At 40.4% G+C, this 17,790-nt stretch overlaps 1 protein-coding gene across 3 annotated transcripts in view; it reads right to left on the bottom strand.

The window, feature by feature from the left end:
* The window catches only part of ZMAT4 (zinc finger matrin-type 4), a 325,908-nt gene that overhangs the window by 186,813 nt on the left and 121,305 nt on the right, over window positions 1-17,790 (bottom strand). For all 3 annotated transcript variants that reach the window (XM_033104618.1, XM_033104619.1, XM_033104620.1), the window contains one exon: window positions 14,584-14,673. In XM_033104618.1, coding sequence (XP_032960509.1) covers window positions 14,584-14,673 — 90 coding nt within the window. The remainder of the gene's footprint in view (window positions 1-14,583; window positions 14,674-17,790) is intronic.

The following is a 17,790-nucleotide window of genomic DNA, read 5'->3' as shown; positions in this document are numbered from 1 at the left end:
CAAAATCTTCTGTATCTACTGCTATGCAACACACCAAACCAAAACTTAATGGTTTAAAACAACAGCTATTTATCTAGTTCATGATTCAGCAGGTTGGCAATTCAGGCTGGGCTCCGGGTCTGAGCCGAGGCCACCTGCTCACTGAGTTTGCAGCCAGCTGTTTAGTTGGCAGGTGCTGGCTCTTTTCTGAGGTTTATGACAGCATCCACCACTAGCTACATGTTCTCTCGTCCTTCAGTCAGCTGGCCCAGACTAGTTGCAAGAGTCCAAGAGCACCAACAGTGTAAGTGCAAAGCATGCGTGTTTTTCATGGCGATGCTTATCATGCATTTGCTACTATTCCACTGGCCACAGCAAATTTCCTGGTCAAATAAGCCCTGAGTCAGGTTGTGAGAGGATACTACCAAAGGGAGAGATATAAGGAGGTGGAAACAAATCAGGGCCTTTACTGCAACCAGTTCTCCATCACTGAAGATGTTAACTTGAAATTCTCTCTTATCTATTCACTACTCCTAATCTCCACCTCTTCTACTCTAGTCCATACTCCCTAGACCTCTACAACAGGATCCTAACAGGCCCACTCACTCCCGCTCTGGGACTTCCTTCAGTCTTTTCTTCACATTGCAACAGAGTGAACTTTAGATGCCAGATCTGATCATTTCAGTCTCCTGGCTTAAATTCTTCAATGAATTTTCACTGCACTTAAAATAAAGACAAAAACTCTTTCAGTAGCTTTTAAATAGAGTCCTTGATCATACCTATCAGGTTACACTTGTTCCGGTTTCATGCAGTGTCCCAGTTTGGATGATAAATTATATCCTCTCCCTTCCCCTAGAAAGCTCAGTGGTCTGGTTCCTGCTTAGTGCTCCTTCTAGCTTCTTCTACCACCACCCCTGCTTTGTTCTGACCTAGCCATGCTCATCCGCTTTCTATACCTCCCCAGACTTTCATAAGCACTGTTCCCTCTCCCTGGAATGATCTTCCTTACTTCTTTACCCAGTTAAAGCCTATGCACCTTAGAAATCACTTAGATGCCACATAGGAAACACTGCTCATAAAAACCTTCCTTCACTTCTCAGCTGGGCCCCCGCTCCTAAATGATTGATCTCTCTCAGCACCATGTGCACTCATCCATAGCACTTCTCAGAGTTGCCATTTTCAGTTGAAGGCAGAGACCTGGTCTTCGTCTGGCTTTGTTCATCACTTACTCTGTATCGGAAATAGGCACAAAACACTTATTAATGGATTATATAGATGAATAATTATTGCATAGAAAATAAAAGAAATATTTGAAATTATAAAAAATTAATTTATCCAGTTTATTGATGAATCACAAGGTTAGTTTCCAGAGAATATTTAAAGCACCGTCTATTAAAATTGGAAAGAAACAAGTGCTCATTTACTCCAGAGGAAGAAACAATCCAGGAAGGTGATTCGTCCAAGATCACTCAGTCTTTCTTGAAGTCCAAGTGAAGTGCCGACAGGACTACAGGTTTTTTGTTTTATTTCTAGGTGACAAGACTTGCACTGTAGGTAAATGACTGCACTGAGAAGCCTTCAAACCCTTTCCAGGCTCAGACATCCTTTGGTTACAATTTAACTTTACTTTTATCTGGATGGCACTCTATTTTTTCCGTTTTTCCCTCTCTTTACCTCCTTTTTTTTTTTTCTTTGCCTTATTAACTATGAAAGCAGAGACCTACTGCCAAGGACAGTATGTCACACACACACACACACACACACACACACACACACACACAAAACATAAAAGTGCAATGTCTGTATAGAGAGAGGAATGGGTAGGAAAGATACACTAAACAACCTAATTTTTTGGTGTTCAGGAAATTTCAGGTCATAGTTCTATCTTGAATTTTTTCATCCCCCATTAGAACAAAGAATATAATGGATAATGAGAGATCAAATAAACTAATTTGTCAATTCTAGGATGTGATATCATGACTATTCATTTCTGGGGTTGCTAATGCTAACTAGTGACCTTCTAGGGTTATGAACAACTGAAATGTGAAGATGAAATTTAATAAGAAAAGGTCAACCATCACTCAATGCATCAACGAAACAAGATTTTTTCCTTTTATAATAAAATATCAAAAATTTAAATAAAATACTATCTTATGATACAATGCTTATAGTCAAAACTATAATGACTATTTAAATTATATAGAGTACAATATTTGCTGAATTCTTGAGTTATCTGAAATCATAGACATTCCTTTAAAGGTCAGCTGTAAAGCAAAGTTAATAACTTTGCAGAAAAATGCCCTTTTCCATCAGGAATTCACAAAAATAATCTCGTTTTGGACACAATTTTTCTTTTAACTATGCTTGGCAGAAAGCCAAAGCTAATAGATGAATTATACATAATTACAAGATGATTTGGCTATACAATGTCGCAAGATCAAGAGGAACCATTCTTGTTGCAAGTAATAGCCCTGTAGCAGGTTCATTCACATATGCTTCCATAGAGGGTTTCAACGGGGTTTCAAGAATGACATGCTTAAACAGCCACATTTTTAATATCTATTAAAGTCACTGTGCCATAACTGAATAACACCACCTGTAAGCGGAAGGGAGGGGGTTACAACTGCTCTGTGTGCGTGGCTAAGGGGTGTGCATGCTGTCACCCAGAGCTGTTCCAAATACTAACTCTCTTCTGGCTAGACTTAAATATTGGGGCTGGATAACGGCCAAGCAATGACAACACATACACGTTCCTCCAAGCGAAGCTCCTAAGTGCAAATGCCAACACCATATTTTTCACTCTTTGTATGAACCTAGGTTCTTTAAAACAAGAATGTTATTGAACACTGTAATATTTTCTCTAATTTTTCTAGTTCCTTGTCAATTACTTAGGACTTGTGCAGAAAATGTATCTGTCAGCAGCATTTAGTCCTGGAATACAGAGCATTGAATTCCCCCACTGGCTCATTCTAATCAGTCTGGTGTGTGTTTTTCCCCTGTCAAATGTAGGCTCACCATCATCCGGTCCAACCAAAAAGAGAAGGAAATAACAGTTACTGAGCCCCTATTCTCACCAGGCCCTGTGCTCCCTACTTGATGTTTACACTATAACATTTATTCTTCACAGTAGTCCTGGAACATATGGGTGCTTGGCACCATTTTCCAAACGAGGAAACTAAGTCTTAGAAACATTAAGGAACTTGACCAAGGTCACCCAGCTAGCAGAAATTGGAGGCCAGGTTTAATGACGGGGCAGTTCCCAGAGCCTATGCTTGTTTCTCACATCACCCTGAATGGAGCAGCAACACAGCCTCATACCCCTCAGCTTTTCAATAGGACTGTCAGGCCATCAACCTTCAGAAGGGACCCAGGAAGAAAAGAACACGATGAGGATGAACCAGTGAACACTGGCCCAGGCACCACAGGCTCTGAGTGGAAGAATTTCTTGAGTTATTCCCATAAAGAATGTTCTACAGGAAGTTAACACTACTAATGTCACCGATATGTTGAAATGGCTGAGTCAGGAGTGAAACTATGTTTTTAAAAACTAAAGAAATGAAGGGCATCAAAGGCTGCCACAAGGAGGTGGCAGGACGAAAAATGTACTAGAATTAGATGACCTCAGTTTTGATCCATTTTGTGTTCCGAATGCCCTCTGAACCATCTTTATCTCACTTGTAAATGGGCACAGTAATACTCGCAGGATAAAATTTTCTGCAAATCACGTAAGATCACCTACGCAGAGCTCCCAGGGCCGTCGGCGATACCGGACAGGTGCACAACAAAGCTTTGCTGGATCCAACTTCAAGGAAACATTTTACTGCAAATTAGTAGCACTCAGTGCATCATTCTCTTATTGTTCAAATGTATTTTGCAAGGCTTTCTGGTGTTTATCAGGAGACATTCATCATTGTCTCAGCATTACCTGCACCAAATCCAGGTCACATGAAGTTATAAATGTGTCTTGTAGTCTAATATTACAACCCTTGGCTGGTTCTAAGGCAAGAAGGAATATACATATATTTCTAAAAGAACACATCAACCTAAGTAAAGCCGAACAGTCACAAGCTAGAATGTAGTGAAGGAAACAGATTTCTTTGTTCTGCAAGAATAACATGCTGAGCATGAAGAATACCCAGAGGTTACTAAAGAGAAACAGAATGGGCACACGGGGTCACATAATGGGAAGACAGCAGGCATGATTTATGACATAGCAGTACGAGAGTAAAGACTTACTGCACTATGTAGGACAAAGGAAGGAAGGGAGGCAAGATCCTCCCACAGCCCTCCCTGCAGCTGGGAAAGAGATGAAGATAAATGGGCCCAGACACAGAAGGAATGAAATTTGATTAAAAGTGAGTGATACAATTTTTCAGGAAAGAGTTGGGACCTAAGAGAAAAACAAACTTATGTTTTGTGAGATTCTAGCATGTTAACCAAGGAAATCTATCAGGAAAAAATATTTTTTTGAGACAGGAAAGATGTGCTTGAGATGCAGACACCTGGAAAGATGAAACACAGCAAAAAGGAGAGTGAAAGCTGAAGAACCCAGCTACCACATGCTGGTGAGTCATCAAACTGTGCCTAGGGGCTCACATGCACCCCTGCCAGCCCCTCTCTCCAAACAAGAAAAGCCAATATATAACTAACATTTCAGGGTTGGCATTACAGAGTGATTATCACAGAACAAACAGAAGTTTTGTAGTCTGTGATCATCAGACTACTCTGAACAAAAATATTTTTGGATTCATTACAAGGGCCCAGTTAGTGTGCAAAGTGAAAGACGCATGCTAAGGAATTTGACCTGTATTCTTCCATGTCTTAAGATCGTCCAATAGATATGCTCAATCTCTTCACCCCTGAGACAGCACCAAAATTTCCTCCAGAGAACTTCCTGAGTAATACATTCCTTTTTTCTTAGGGCTGAAAGAGAGTTGGGATCTGGGAAGGACTGCTACTTCTGCTAGTTCCCCCATCCATACCTGTACTAACAGTCCTGATTTGTGGTAAGACAGGGTCAAGCCAGGAGAAAGCAGGCATCAGCTAGGGGCAGAGAGAGCAAATAAGTGAGCAGGATTTGTCAAGGGGGAGATGGAGTGGGAATGTGGAAGTCCTGGTCAGAAGCAAGTGCTGGAGTAACCAGCGTGTGCTGTGAGCGCACAGCCTCCAACACCACGTCTCCCTCTGTCAGCTTTCTCCTATGTGAAGATGACACAAATGGGGCCAACAACCTGGTGAAGTTTCTCACGGAAACACTGTCCCTAACCCTCAGACTTTCTTGAACAAACCCAATTTCACAAAATAATCTTTGTAACCAAGGCACTTTGATAAAGATATACACCTAAAGTATGATTTCATAGACATGCTCTATAAGACTATCCACACAGATGATAATTTTTTAATTAACATCGTTTTTAAAATAATAATTGTTTTACAGAAAAAAACAACAGGACCTCTTATTATGGAAATATGAACAATCATTTATGGAACCCCTCTGTTTGAAGTGTGAAGGGTACAAAGATGAGTAAGGTAAGGACCCTGCCCTCATCAAGCCTAAAACTGTGCTCTCCGGTCCTACCAGCTCTGCCGTTTAAGGAAGAACAGGGTGAGCCCCGGGAGTCATTGGACCTAGGTCCCAAGACCACATCTGGGCTATTCCAACCTTTTAAATAACCCCAGTTCTCCTGCTGGGAGCACAGAGCTAACCATTCCCAGCCTCTGCATCCCTTTCCAGAAGTCCTCCAGACAAATTCCTGCTGATTGAGTTCAGCCCGTCAGGATTCTGTTACTATCTTTGCCGCAGTGCCCCCACTTGGTGACTGCCTTGAGCTCACTTAACACACTGTCCTGGCTTTGGGCATTAGCACACTTACAGGGTCTCTCTAGCCTGGGCTTCTGTGGGATCACGCTCATCTAAGGCCATGCTCTTTCAGTGACCTAGTGAAAGTCTGGTACTGGACACTTCACCTCTACTCTTCTTTCCATCAATCCATTCACTGCATCTCACATCACTGCTTGCTTCTATCTACAAGCCACACTGGCTTTCTTTTTATTCCTGAAGTGTGCCATGCTTTCTCTGACTGGGAGGCTTTGCACATGCTCTTCCCTCGGCCTGGAGTCCCCCCTGTGTCCACCCCCTCACCTCTTTGACTAGTTAATCCTTACTCATCTTTCAGATACAGCTCAAACATCACTTGTTCTCTGACCCCAAAGACCTAATGTTTCCCCATTGTATGCTTTTCCATTATTTTCCTTCATTTATATATTTGTAAGATCCTTTAAAAATTAATATTTATATCCCCCCACTATCCTATAAACACCTGTAAACAGAAACTATATCTGTTTCATTCACCATTAAATTTTCAGCAATCACCATAGTACCTAACTCTGGGTGGGCAGTCACTAAATATTTCTTAAGTGAACGAATAAATGAATGAAGCATATATAGCAATACAGAGCTCAGGTTCTAGAATCAAACTGTATAGTGCTTGAATCTTGGCTGTTATCACTTACAGGGTATGCATTTTAGATAAGATGCTTGACCTAAGCTTCCGTTTTCACATCTTTTTAAATGGAAGCAATAAAGATTCTTACTTGCATTTGTACAGTTCAATTGAAATAGCTATCAAGTATTTAGTATATGGCCTGACACATAAAAAGAGCTTAATAAGTGGCCTGCTAACAAGAGAATACATCCAATGATATGTCAACAATAGAATAATGGAGCTCCACAGGACAGGAGGGAGGCCACTAGGCTTTCAGTAATCAAAGACCCATGATATCAAGTCCACTGTTTTTTTTTTTTTTTTTTTAAAAAGTACTTTCTTAGATGTCTTTTGGAGAAATCCTTCTTTCTTCTTCTCTAGATCATATTCTGCATAGAATAACTATGACATATATTTCAGTATGAATGCATTTCAGAACCAGAATCTCAACCTAGCGACCGAGTGTTGCGCCTAAAAAGTCATGTACTGCTGAAGTGTCACACTGCACACTCGCCTCAATGAGTTCTGTTATCATTTAGATTATTATTGGTATATCTGTATAACAAAAGATTTTATTCCACTTTTGGGTACAGTTTGGATAGGAAATATTGGACATTTCAGGACATGTCATTAATGTTTAGTGACAAGAAAGAATATTCTAAATCATTGCTGTCCCAGAAAACTCAGGAGTTTTGGTTACCATAAATTGAGTCTAGTGTGCAGATGGCGGAAGAAACAAACCACCCTCATTGTTTCCACAGTGCCGCCAGCTTCAAGAAACAAAGCAGAAAGCAACAATGCTGATTCCAGCTCAGGGGTTTGGAACAATGCTTCCTGTTGGGCAAAATCTTCAACCTGCTGGCCACTGACAAACTAAAACTTGCAAGGAACAGAGGACAAGGCAGCTCTAGAGTCTGGAATGTCCCAAAGGAATGATTCCTGTGAGCAGGCAGACCCACACTTCCTTTCCTTCACCAAAATCATCCCCCTCACACAGCGGTCGGCAAACTTTTCCTATGAGTAAATATTCTATTCAGAAAGTAAATATTTTAGGCTTTGAGATGAAGAGTCCCTGTTGCAATTACTCAGCCCTGCTGTTGTGGAGTAAAAGGAGCCATAGACAATATGTACAGGATTGAGTGGTGATGTTCCAATAACACTTTAATTATGGACATTAAAATTTGAATTTCATGTAATTTAAGCCTTGCAACACATTATTCTTGTTTTGATTTTTCCCCTATTTAAAAATGTCAAAACCATTCCTAACTTGCAGGCCTTACCTAAGCAGGCAGTGGAGGCAGCTCACCAGTGACTTATTTTCTGACTCCTGACTTAAGACACACAAATAAATACTCACAGCTGTCTATCTCCTAGTTGCTTTTCAGGTGGGAACAGCAGCCCTGTGCCTAACTGGACTATAGAAGTTGCATATTGCACTGTAGACAGCAAAGAATGGACCCAACATACAAATTTCATGAAAAAATGCTTCATATACACTTTACAGTTCATCATGCAGCTTCGCAAACAGGAAGTTCTCATTGAGCCCCTTTATAACTCGGAGATGCAGACACAGCAGTGATTATAGACCCCAATTAAAACCATGGCCATGGAAGGTTTAGAAAGTGTAAAAGAAAGCTGTCAAACAACTCAGCAGCACAGCCGGGGCCAGAATCCCCACTTCCAGCTCCCAATGCACAGCTGGAAGCCCAAACACACACAACGTTTGTTGGTATATGCCCCTATCTTTGAGAACTCCCTGCGATGGGGTTCACCAGCAGACCACTTGAGAAAACAGACAATTTTGACAAAGTAAATGTCAATATTATGCACAATATATGTTTGTCCTCTTGTCCAGCAGCCCAACCTCAATTTTTGTCTCCACTGCTGTACTGGGTGAATACTGTCTCCCTAAAAAATCTCCTTAAAAATTCATGTCCACCTTGGCCATTTGGAAATAGGGTCTTTGCAGATTAATTAGTTATAATGAGATCATACTGGATTATAATGGGCCCTAAATCCGATGACTCATGTCCTTATACAAAGAGAGAAGACATACAGAGATGCACACAGGCAGGAAGGGCATGTGAGAGCAGACTGGTGTGTTGTAGCTGCAAACCAAGGTTCGCCAAGGATTGCCAGCGACCACCAGCAGCAGAGAGAGAAGCATGGACCTGATTTCCACTCAGAGCCTCCAGAGGGAGGCCCTGCCGCAATTTCAGACTTGTAGTCTCCTGAACTGTGAGAGATAAATTTCTGTTGTTTTAAGCCACCCAGTTTGTGGTCATTTGTTACAGCAGCCCTAGGAAACTAACACAGCCACCCACTAGCACTTTATACTCTAGAACTACCTTTGAATTTTGCTTCCCTAAAGATGTTACTCATGTTGACTCCACATTCAAAAGAGCCCTTTCTCACTGTTCTTCATTTGGCTTGGCCACATCTATCCTTCAAAAAATCAGCTGACTATCGCTTTCTTCAGGAAATCGCATCCTGTCTCATCCTCCCAGGAGAGGTTGGGGGCCCTTCTCTTGTGTCTAGATGGTGCCCAGGTATATGTCTATGGTGGCACCTATCACATTGCATTAACAGACATGATTTGCACATCAGACTCCCCATTAAATCCTTATTTCTTTTGAGGAAGGTTCCAAGTCTTTTCACTTAGTAGATGCTTACTAACTGTCACATGAAGTGAGGTGGTGAGCTAGATAGCAGTCCCAGAGGAAATTTTTGTTTTGTTTTATATTTCCCAGCCTTACCTCTGCCACTTACCAGCTGTATGACCAGAGTCAAGTTACTTAATCTCTCTATTTCAGTTTGCTTCTCTATGGGGATAAGGACAGTTTCTACCTTACACAGGAGTGGTGAGCATCAAATGTGTTAGTGTATGTAAAGCATTTAGAAGTTAAGTGGGAAGTGCCTGATAACTGCTAGCTACTATTACTACTTTGCCCCAGAACAGCAGTGTTCTCTGACTCTGGACCCAGCAAGGGAATCAATGCCTAAAGATTAGGTAAAATTTCAAGAAGCCTAGGAATAGGATTTCGGGAAGCAGGGATAGTCAATCTCAGGCCTGACCAATTTGGAAGTCATGGTACTTCCTTGGGCCTTCCAGTCACCTGTGTAATAAGAGCAGGAAGGTAGGGGTTTGGGGGAGGGTAGAACTAGAGTCCTTCCAACCTGCAATCCAGGATGTTTGGGGACCTGTAAAGATGATGCTGGAGGTTCTCAAGCTATGCTGAATATTTCAGACCTAAGGGCAATCAGATAAATATTTAGGCCTTATAAGCCTGATCACACTAACCAAAAGTCAAGTTTCTCCACTTAGAAGGAATTATATTAACTACATATAAAAACACTATTTACTTAATACTAACTGGAGATTTGAGTTGGCAGTTACTTATCTCTACAGAATGAAAATAAAAGTAAAACGGAATTACCTTTTTACTTAAAAGTGTTATTTCCCAAACAGACGATTTTTTTCAAAACATGTGCTCCATGGGTAAGAAGATAATAAAAAGGGCCATTGGTGAAAAACTAATATTCTCAATGCACTAGAGGATTTTGAAAGTCCTTTTCTGGCTCTAACGCTCAGGGGATTACTGAAAGTTTCTCTAAGGCAATCAACTATAACAATTTATTTCACATGTAATTTTACTCTGTGGCATCAAGGGGAAAACATCTTGCTCTAAAATTTCATGGGGGGAAAAAAAAACCATGAAAGACCCAAATGAGGATTCTAAAGAGTAAAAGCATGTGAAGGGAAAATTGTAAAAGTTAAAATGCAAGGACAGATGACAGAAATAAATTTAAGTTTTTAAACAACAAAAAAAAGGTCAAATGACCTGAAGCAGAAATGGCAATAGGCCTTGGGAATAATAATAGGCACTTCCGTTCACATTCATCTGTATGTAAAATTGGAATTACTATGTATTCCCAGAGAGCTAAGAAGGGAAAGGGGAAGGATGTCTGCCATTACTTATCAGCCCCATCAATTTTAGGAATCACTATAGGCCCGAGGTTCGTGTGTGGTCAGGGTTTGAAAGTCCGAAACATGTTTGCTCTCTTTGTACAGTTCCTCTCGCTTCGTTGGGTATTCAGGGCAGCCATGAAACTGTTCTCAATCGGTAACACTGGGAAACAAACCTGTCACAGCTCCTGGAAGCAGGGTAGGTGGGAACATGGGCAGGAATAGAGAAGCAAGTGGAAGAAAGTGTTACGTACGTCCAAGAACATTGGGGGCTGGCAGAAAGAGGATCAATAATCATAATGAATGCAGAAAGCACTTTGAAAACAAAGTACTAAATACATGAGTTTCCTTGCTGGGGCACTATGACATTACATATTGTTGCTATCCCATTTCACAACTCTGTGGAAATAAAGATCAAACAAATGAGAACAAGAGAGTTTATTTTTTTCAAAGCTTGCTATAGCAAGGGAGTCAGCCATCATCACTTGTGTTTGGAGACTCAAAGAAAGCAGAAAAGTGGGGAAGCTTTATAATGGAAAAAAAAAGGGAGGCTTCAGGTGTGCCCTGAGTGGAGGCTGTTGGTTTGGGGACGATGGAGATGGGTTACCTCGATGCGGACTTCCTAATTATTCAGGGAAGCATGTGTGGCTTTTTCTGGTTGGTTCTAAGCTGGAAGCCGAGACAAAAATTTATAGAAGCTATCAGACAGTAATTAAGCCCTTGCCATTTTGGGTCTATTGTTACAAGGGCTACTGTTGGGCTTCCTAGATCGATACTAAAGATAGTGGTCTGACTTAGGCAGGCTTCCGGGGCTGGTTACTGTACATTAATGGCCTGGATTTCTGTACAAAGTTCTATTTTTATATATGGCCTGGCCATTGTCCATTTGCGTATTCAGTCTCTCAACCCTTAGGTAAGAGGGTCGGTGTACAAAAGAAAGTTGATCCAAGCAATTACCAATGTTGACTCTCAGAGCCCTGAAGAGGGACTAGGGGTGGCTTCCAGGCTTCATCCAATATATCAAAATGCCAAGTAGAAAAGCCACGTTCACCTATGAAATACAGCCTAATAAGAGCATCCACCATATCTTTCAAAAAGTAAGATCATGTTGGTTCTCCTGTTTGTTTACTGACTTGCTTTTATACTATGATTGCTAAGTTATAGAAAAATGATTTAATAAATAAATCAACTATAGATCAAAGTTTTTAAAACCCAGGATACATCAAAGGAAAAGGTTTTCAAATGCTTACAAATACTCCTTGCTCTAAAATCCAAACATCTTCCCCTCCATAAACTGACCTCAAAGTTCCTGGCAAAACCAGAGCCCGAGTGGGGTGACTCCTGGATCTGGCCAGCGTGGCAATGACCGTGCCCTTGAGGAATACCATCTTGAGTTCCAGCACCCCTTTCTGTCTATCTGATCAAGCCCTCCTTAGTAGCTCAGAAATAAGTAAGTGCAACAGTTATGATTAGAACTTGAGTGGATAGAAAGTAATCTGTGTTCAAAGAGCTAATTGCCAAGTATCCACGAACCCCAGGTTTCTGATTATTAGGATAAGACATTAAATGGCCATTGCATGAAGGAATACAGGCACCATTGCTGGATAATTTCAAAGGAAAAATAAAACAAATTCTGTTCCCTCTGCTAATAGAAATCTGATGGAAAGCACTTCTCTAGTGAAGCCACAGGACTCTGAGATAACATAAAAGCTGGTTTAGGCTGACTCTCCAGTGGTTTAAAAAGTTCTTTTGAGAGGAATGTACCTTCCTCACTCCCACCACCTGTACCTGGTACAATCCACTCAAGCCCAAAGACCCCCAGCTCAAATGCCAACTCTTCAGTGACATCTTTCCTGATGGGATTGACCTGGCATAATTTTGTTTCCATGGGACTTTTGTCAGAATGTTAATAAACCCCTATACTGTGGCATTATAGCTATTTTTATACAATGCTAATCTCCCTCACTATGAGTTTCTTTTAGACAGATCTGTGTCTTATTTACCTCCCTTTCCTCAGTGTCTGACATGTAACAATGCACCTGATTACCTAGCCTTTCATTTCATATTCACCAAAGCCCAGTGAGAAAAGTATGATTATTAAAGCCTTACTGAGGAAACCAAGACTCAAAGAAATCAATTATTTGTCCAAAGTCACAAAGCTAAGAGCTAACAGAACTAGACGCAGTCCCACTTTTTAGCAGCTTACAAAGTTTTCATGACATCATTTGCCTCCAATGAGCTCTAAATGCTGCTTCACCAAGGGAGCAAAGCAAACTCCACAATGTTCCAGATTAGTCTATATGAGCAGTTCATTTTGTAATGCTAAGAGACATGATTAGAATTTGTTAACAATACCAGCCCTGATGCTCACTACCTTTGGTCATACGCCTTCTCTTGCTCTCTCTTTTCTTTCCTGTGAAGAATACACAAGTACAGTTTTTGTCAAGTTTCGTCAATGATCATGTATTAATTTTTAATAAAGAAAAGAAGACTGGCAGCTATCTATATGGCAATAAAGAAAAACAGGATCACAAACACAAGTGATAGTGTGGGGTATATATTCTATGTCTGCAGCTTCCTCAGAACTCAAAGGGTAAGGAATTTCTGTGTTTGCTCTTCAGTGTTTATCGTGGAGGTCCTCCGATTCCACTCAGTGTTGGTAGGACTGCAAATTGGTACGGACATTATAGAAAACAATATAGAGATTCATCAAAAAACTAAAATAGAAATGCCATACATCCCAGCAATTCCACTTCTGGAATTATCTAAAAAAAAAAAAAAAAAAAAAAGATGAAAACACTAATTTGAAAAGATATATGCACCCTTATGTGCATTGCAGCATTACTAGTAATAGCCAAGCTATGAAAGCAATTTAGGTGTCCATCTGTAGATAAATGAATAAAAATGATGTGGCACATACCGTGTTCTCCCGAAAATAAGATAAGGTCTTGTATTAATTTTTGCTCCAAAAGACACATTAGCACTCATGTTCAGGGGATGTCATCCTGAAAAATCATGCTGGGGCTTATTTTCCGGTTAGGTCTTATTTTCGGGGAAACACAGTATATAGAATGGATTATTACTCAGCAATAAAAAAATTTAATCTTGCCCTTTGTGATGACAACATGGATGGACTTAAAGGGTACTGTGCTAAGTGAAATATGTCAGACAGAGAAAGACAAATATCATATGGTTTCACTTATATGTAGAATTTTTAAAAAAGAAGAAATAAAACAAAATCAGACTCATAGAAGCAAAGAACAAATTGATGGTTGCCTGAGGGGAAAGAGTAGAGGGATGGGTGAAAAAGGTGAGGAGGCATACAGTGAATAATAGTGTGCCAACTTTGCACAGTGGCAGATGGTTACTAGACCAGTGTGGTGTTCACTCATCGTACGATATATAAATGCCAAATCACTATGTTGTACTCCTGAAACTACTATTAGGTGTTACGCCAACTGTACATTAAAAAAAAAAACACACACACACACAAATAAAAAAATATTCTACTGATTAGGAAAAGTAAGCCCTGCTGGGAGGAAGGAATATTTATTTCATCAGTCTTTGCTTTAGCCTGGCCAAAGTAAGCCCTTTGCTCTGACTTTACACCCTCAAAGCAACTTTCTAATTATCATGTGTCTTCCCAAGTAAATGTTCCCTCAGGGAGAGGGGCTGCTGATCAAAACCTCGGAGTATTTTTATTTGCAAGATGTGCACAGTCCGCATTATAAATGAACAAACTGGCATTCTGCTTTGCACACCAAAGGAAAAATAAAATATGTAAAAAGAAGTATCTGCTGTGTTTGACAGGTTTGCCCCTTAGGTCATGTCCTCCCTGCTCTCGGTCTTCTGATGGTTCCTGTCTCCCCTTACCTAGCCTCTTTCTGTCCCCTCACCTCTGTACTTTCTTTCTCTGCATGGGCCCAGCACAGTTTCATTAGAAAGTCCTCCAACACCATACTGGCAAGTTCTGGCAGGAAAAAGAAAAAAAGACTTGCTTACAGGCAATATTTTCTGTAATAGTTAATGAGAACTGTTTCAACTCACTTAGCTCTTCCACCAAGCTGGACATGACTGCAATTCCTAGATCTACAAAGGTCTTAGCAAACAGAATAAATCATCTAAGGATATCACATGTTGCCAGATACTCACATTTTCTGACCGGAGCCTCTTGGCAGGACACCCACCGTCCCTGGGGTGAAGCATGTAATACAGTCGGACTTTGCTTGCATGTTTTCGACTCTGGGAAGGAAAAGCAGAAGCAGACACTGTGAAAGAGAAAGCATTTTAAATCCTTGGAAGCACAGCCAGTGACTGTCAGTGCCAAGAAATACTTTTATTAGAAAACACTTTTGCATGTTCCTGTGAGATATGTGGGATGAAGGTTCAGATAGGTTAAGAGACTTGTCCAAGGTCACAAAACCAATATAATTTCAGGATTAGAAAACACAGTTTATGAAGAAAGGTAAAAGCATTAGGATCTTTTAGCCTGGAGTGAATAATATATTTAATTATTATTAAAAGAACAGGACAGCAGAGGTAATAATACAAGGATCAATTGTGATGAAAAGCCAGGTTCTCCACCTCCTCTCTTACTACTGTAGCCCTGTTCTAAGGAGCTAGGGGCGATGCCTTCCCTGGAGTCAGGCACGTACAGCATCTCCAACAGAATCCTTTCCCTTGGATTCTTTCATACCTGGGCCTCATTAATAGGCCATCAAAAGGGATTTTCCAAAGTCAGATACCATGAGCAAACAAAAGATACTGTCTGCACATGTGAGGACTTGCCAGAGCCCAAGCTCCATGTAAGTAGGCACATCCAGAAACAAATAGAGACCCATCTCCTACAGAATTTGCAGGACTGACAATTTCTGCCTGCACTGACCAGTCCTTGTGCAGTGTGGAGAAACTGATCCCTGCTTAGTTCCATCTTTTCTCTATGCCTTTGCTCAACTGAGCGCCCACTCACTCTCCTGACCTTTAAAGAATACTGCAGTTCTGACTTCCAAGTTACTACTGGAGGCAGGAGGATGGAGTGAAAAGAGCAGTAATAAAATACAGTAATGCACCACACAGCGATCTTTCAGTCAAGACACACCACATACACAGTGGTGGTCCCATAAGATTATAAGGGAGCTGAGAAATCCCTATCGCCTAGTGATGTCGTAGCCAGGTAATATTGTAGCGGCCGTACTGTCGTAGCTGTCCCAATGTCCTACCACAACACACTACTCATGTGTTTGTGGTGATGCTGGTGTAAACAAACCCCCTGCATTGCCAGTCATAGAAAAGCACATACAATTATGCACAGGACATAATACTTGATAATGATAATAAACGACTGTGTTCCTAATTTATGTACTTATTGTACTATACTTTTTATTGCTATGTTAGAATGTACTCTTCCTACATACAAAAAGAAAGTTGGCTATAAACAGTATGTCATGTTATGCCAGCAGCAGCCTCACACATCTCGTGTTTACCAAGTCTCTTGATTGCATCATTTTCTCTTGTGCTTCATTTTATCTCATGTTGTTTTTACAGTAACATTCTGTACAGCTCCGTAGCCTAGGAGCAGTAGACTATACCATGTAGCCTCGGTGTGTAGTTGGCTATGCCGTCTAGGTTTGTACAAGTGCACGCTATGATGTTCACACAACAAAGACATTGCTTAATGATGCATTTCTCAGAACCTATCCCCATTGTTAAGCAGCGCATGACTGTAGTCAGAAGTTCTAAACCCCATTTCCGGCTCTATTGCTTTCTAACTGCGTGATACCGAACAAGTCACTTACTCTAATTTGTTCATAGCCAAAATAAGTTTCATTTTCTCCATGTACAATATGAACATAATAATATTTAGTAGGCTTGCCATGAGAATCACATGAGACAACGCATATGAACAACTGCAATCCACATGCTGCTAAATAATCATTTCTCACTGCTGACTGCACCAGTCCCTAACTTTGGTCCTACCAGAGTCTCTATAACGTGAATTTGCCTTGAATCCATTGCTACCTAATTCTAGTCCCCTACCGCTTCTTTCACTCAGAGATATTCTTTACCAGGCCTTGGTTCCACTTGGCCCTTATAACAGTTGGTTTCTAGCCAATCTCCTAGATGGTGGTTTGCCTTTTAGATTAGCCACAAAGGCAAAGCAATTTTCAAAGAACACACAGCAAATTGCATCTTGTTTACAGGATATATTGTAAATCCTTTCTGTCTGGTTTTCCTCATTGATCACTTTTTAAATTCCTTTATTGTGCCTGTGGCAAGAAGACCATGATTCTGAACAGTCCCCAAATACTTTTAAGGCCATTAAATGGGTTTAAAAGTGCTATTGGAACATGAAAAATATTTACAGATCTGTAAAAGTACTGAAGTGTGATTTTGATTGTATAATATATACAAATATATGTAAAGTAATATATAGTCATTTTTAATCAAGCTTTATCTGGAGTCTTGTTTGTCTGGAAAATTGGTAGGACAGAGAAATAGAGATCTACGTGGACCTGTGTCAGATGATTTTAACACCATCGTTCAGCTTCCTCATGCTTTTGAGAACCATTCAGTGCAAACTAGCATTTTCTTTTTACAGATAAACATGTCGATTACTAAAATCTGTACACATTTTCTATAGTTTTGTTTGTTTTTTGGGGTAGTTTTTGTTTGTTTTTAAGGGGTAGTGGTAATATTAGGAACATACTGCTACAGTCACAAAAATGAAAAAGAACATTTAAAAAACTTGCAAGATGCTGAATGTGACCACAGAACCTGAGCCAGTAAAAAGCACAACAGACAGGTAATTGGTGAAAAGACAAAGTGATAAGAATGGGAACTAAAATATGGCTGAAGTGGGTTTTCAATTTTTCATTTGTTACCATAGAAGAACTTCTTATTACAGTTCCTGCATCATCAATCTACTCAAAGCCCTGGATTCCCAGAGAACACAATCATGACAAAATTGGAAATCTCATAATGTGGCCTGTTTTGTGGTGGTTGTTTTTTTTCTCTCTTTTGTAAAATATTATGTTTCTTTCAAAAAGACTCTTTCTAGCACAGAGTTCACTGGGTTAGTTAATTGCAGTTTGACAAAACTAGTAAAACCCGTTAGCTGAAAAGAAAGAGAAATAAATTATAAACTCTGCTGTAAAGCCATTAGTGAAGAGAGATGTTGGGATTTAAGACTTATCAGCAATTTTATTCATTAAAAGCCATTTTTCTCCTTCAGCTGCCCCAGTTTCTGGGTTTGATGGGAGGACTGACTACCCTGCAGGTACTGCCTTTGCCCTTGTGTGTGGGTGAAGAGAAACACAGCCGTGGCAAACACTCACTGATTATGGAGTGATAGAGGAGGTA

The sequence above is a fragment of the Rhinolophus ferrumequinum genome, chromosome 4, assembly GCF_004115265.2.
Source record: "Rhinolophus ferrumequinum isolate MPI-CBG mRhiFer1 chromosome 4, mRhiFer1_v1.p, whole genome shotgun sequence".
Lineage (NCBI taxonomy): Eukaryota > Metazoa > Chordata > Mammalia > Chiroptera > Rhinolophidae > Rhinolophus > Rhinolophus ferrumequinum.
This window is presented reverse-complemented; position numbering and strand designations above follow the sequence as displayed.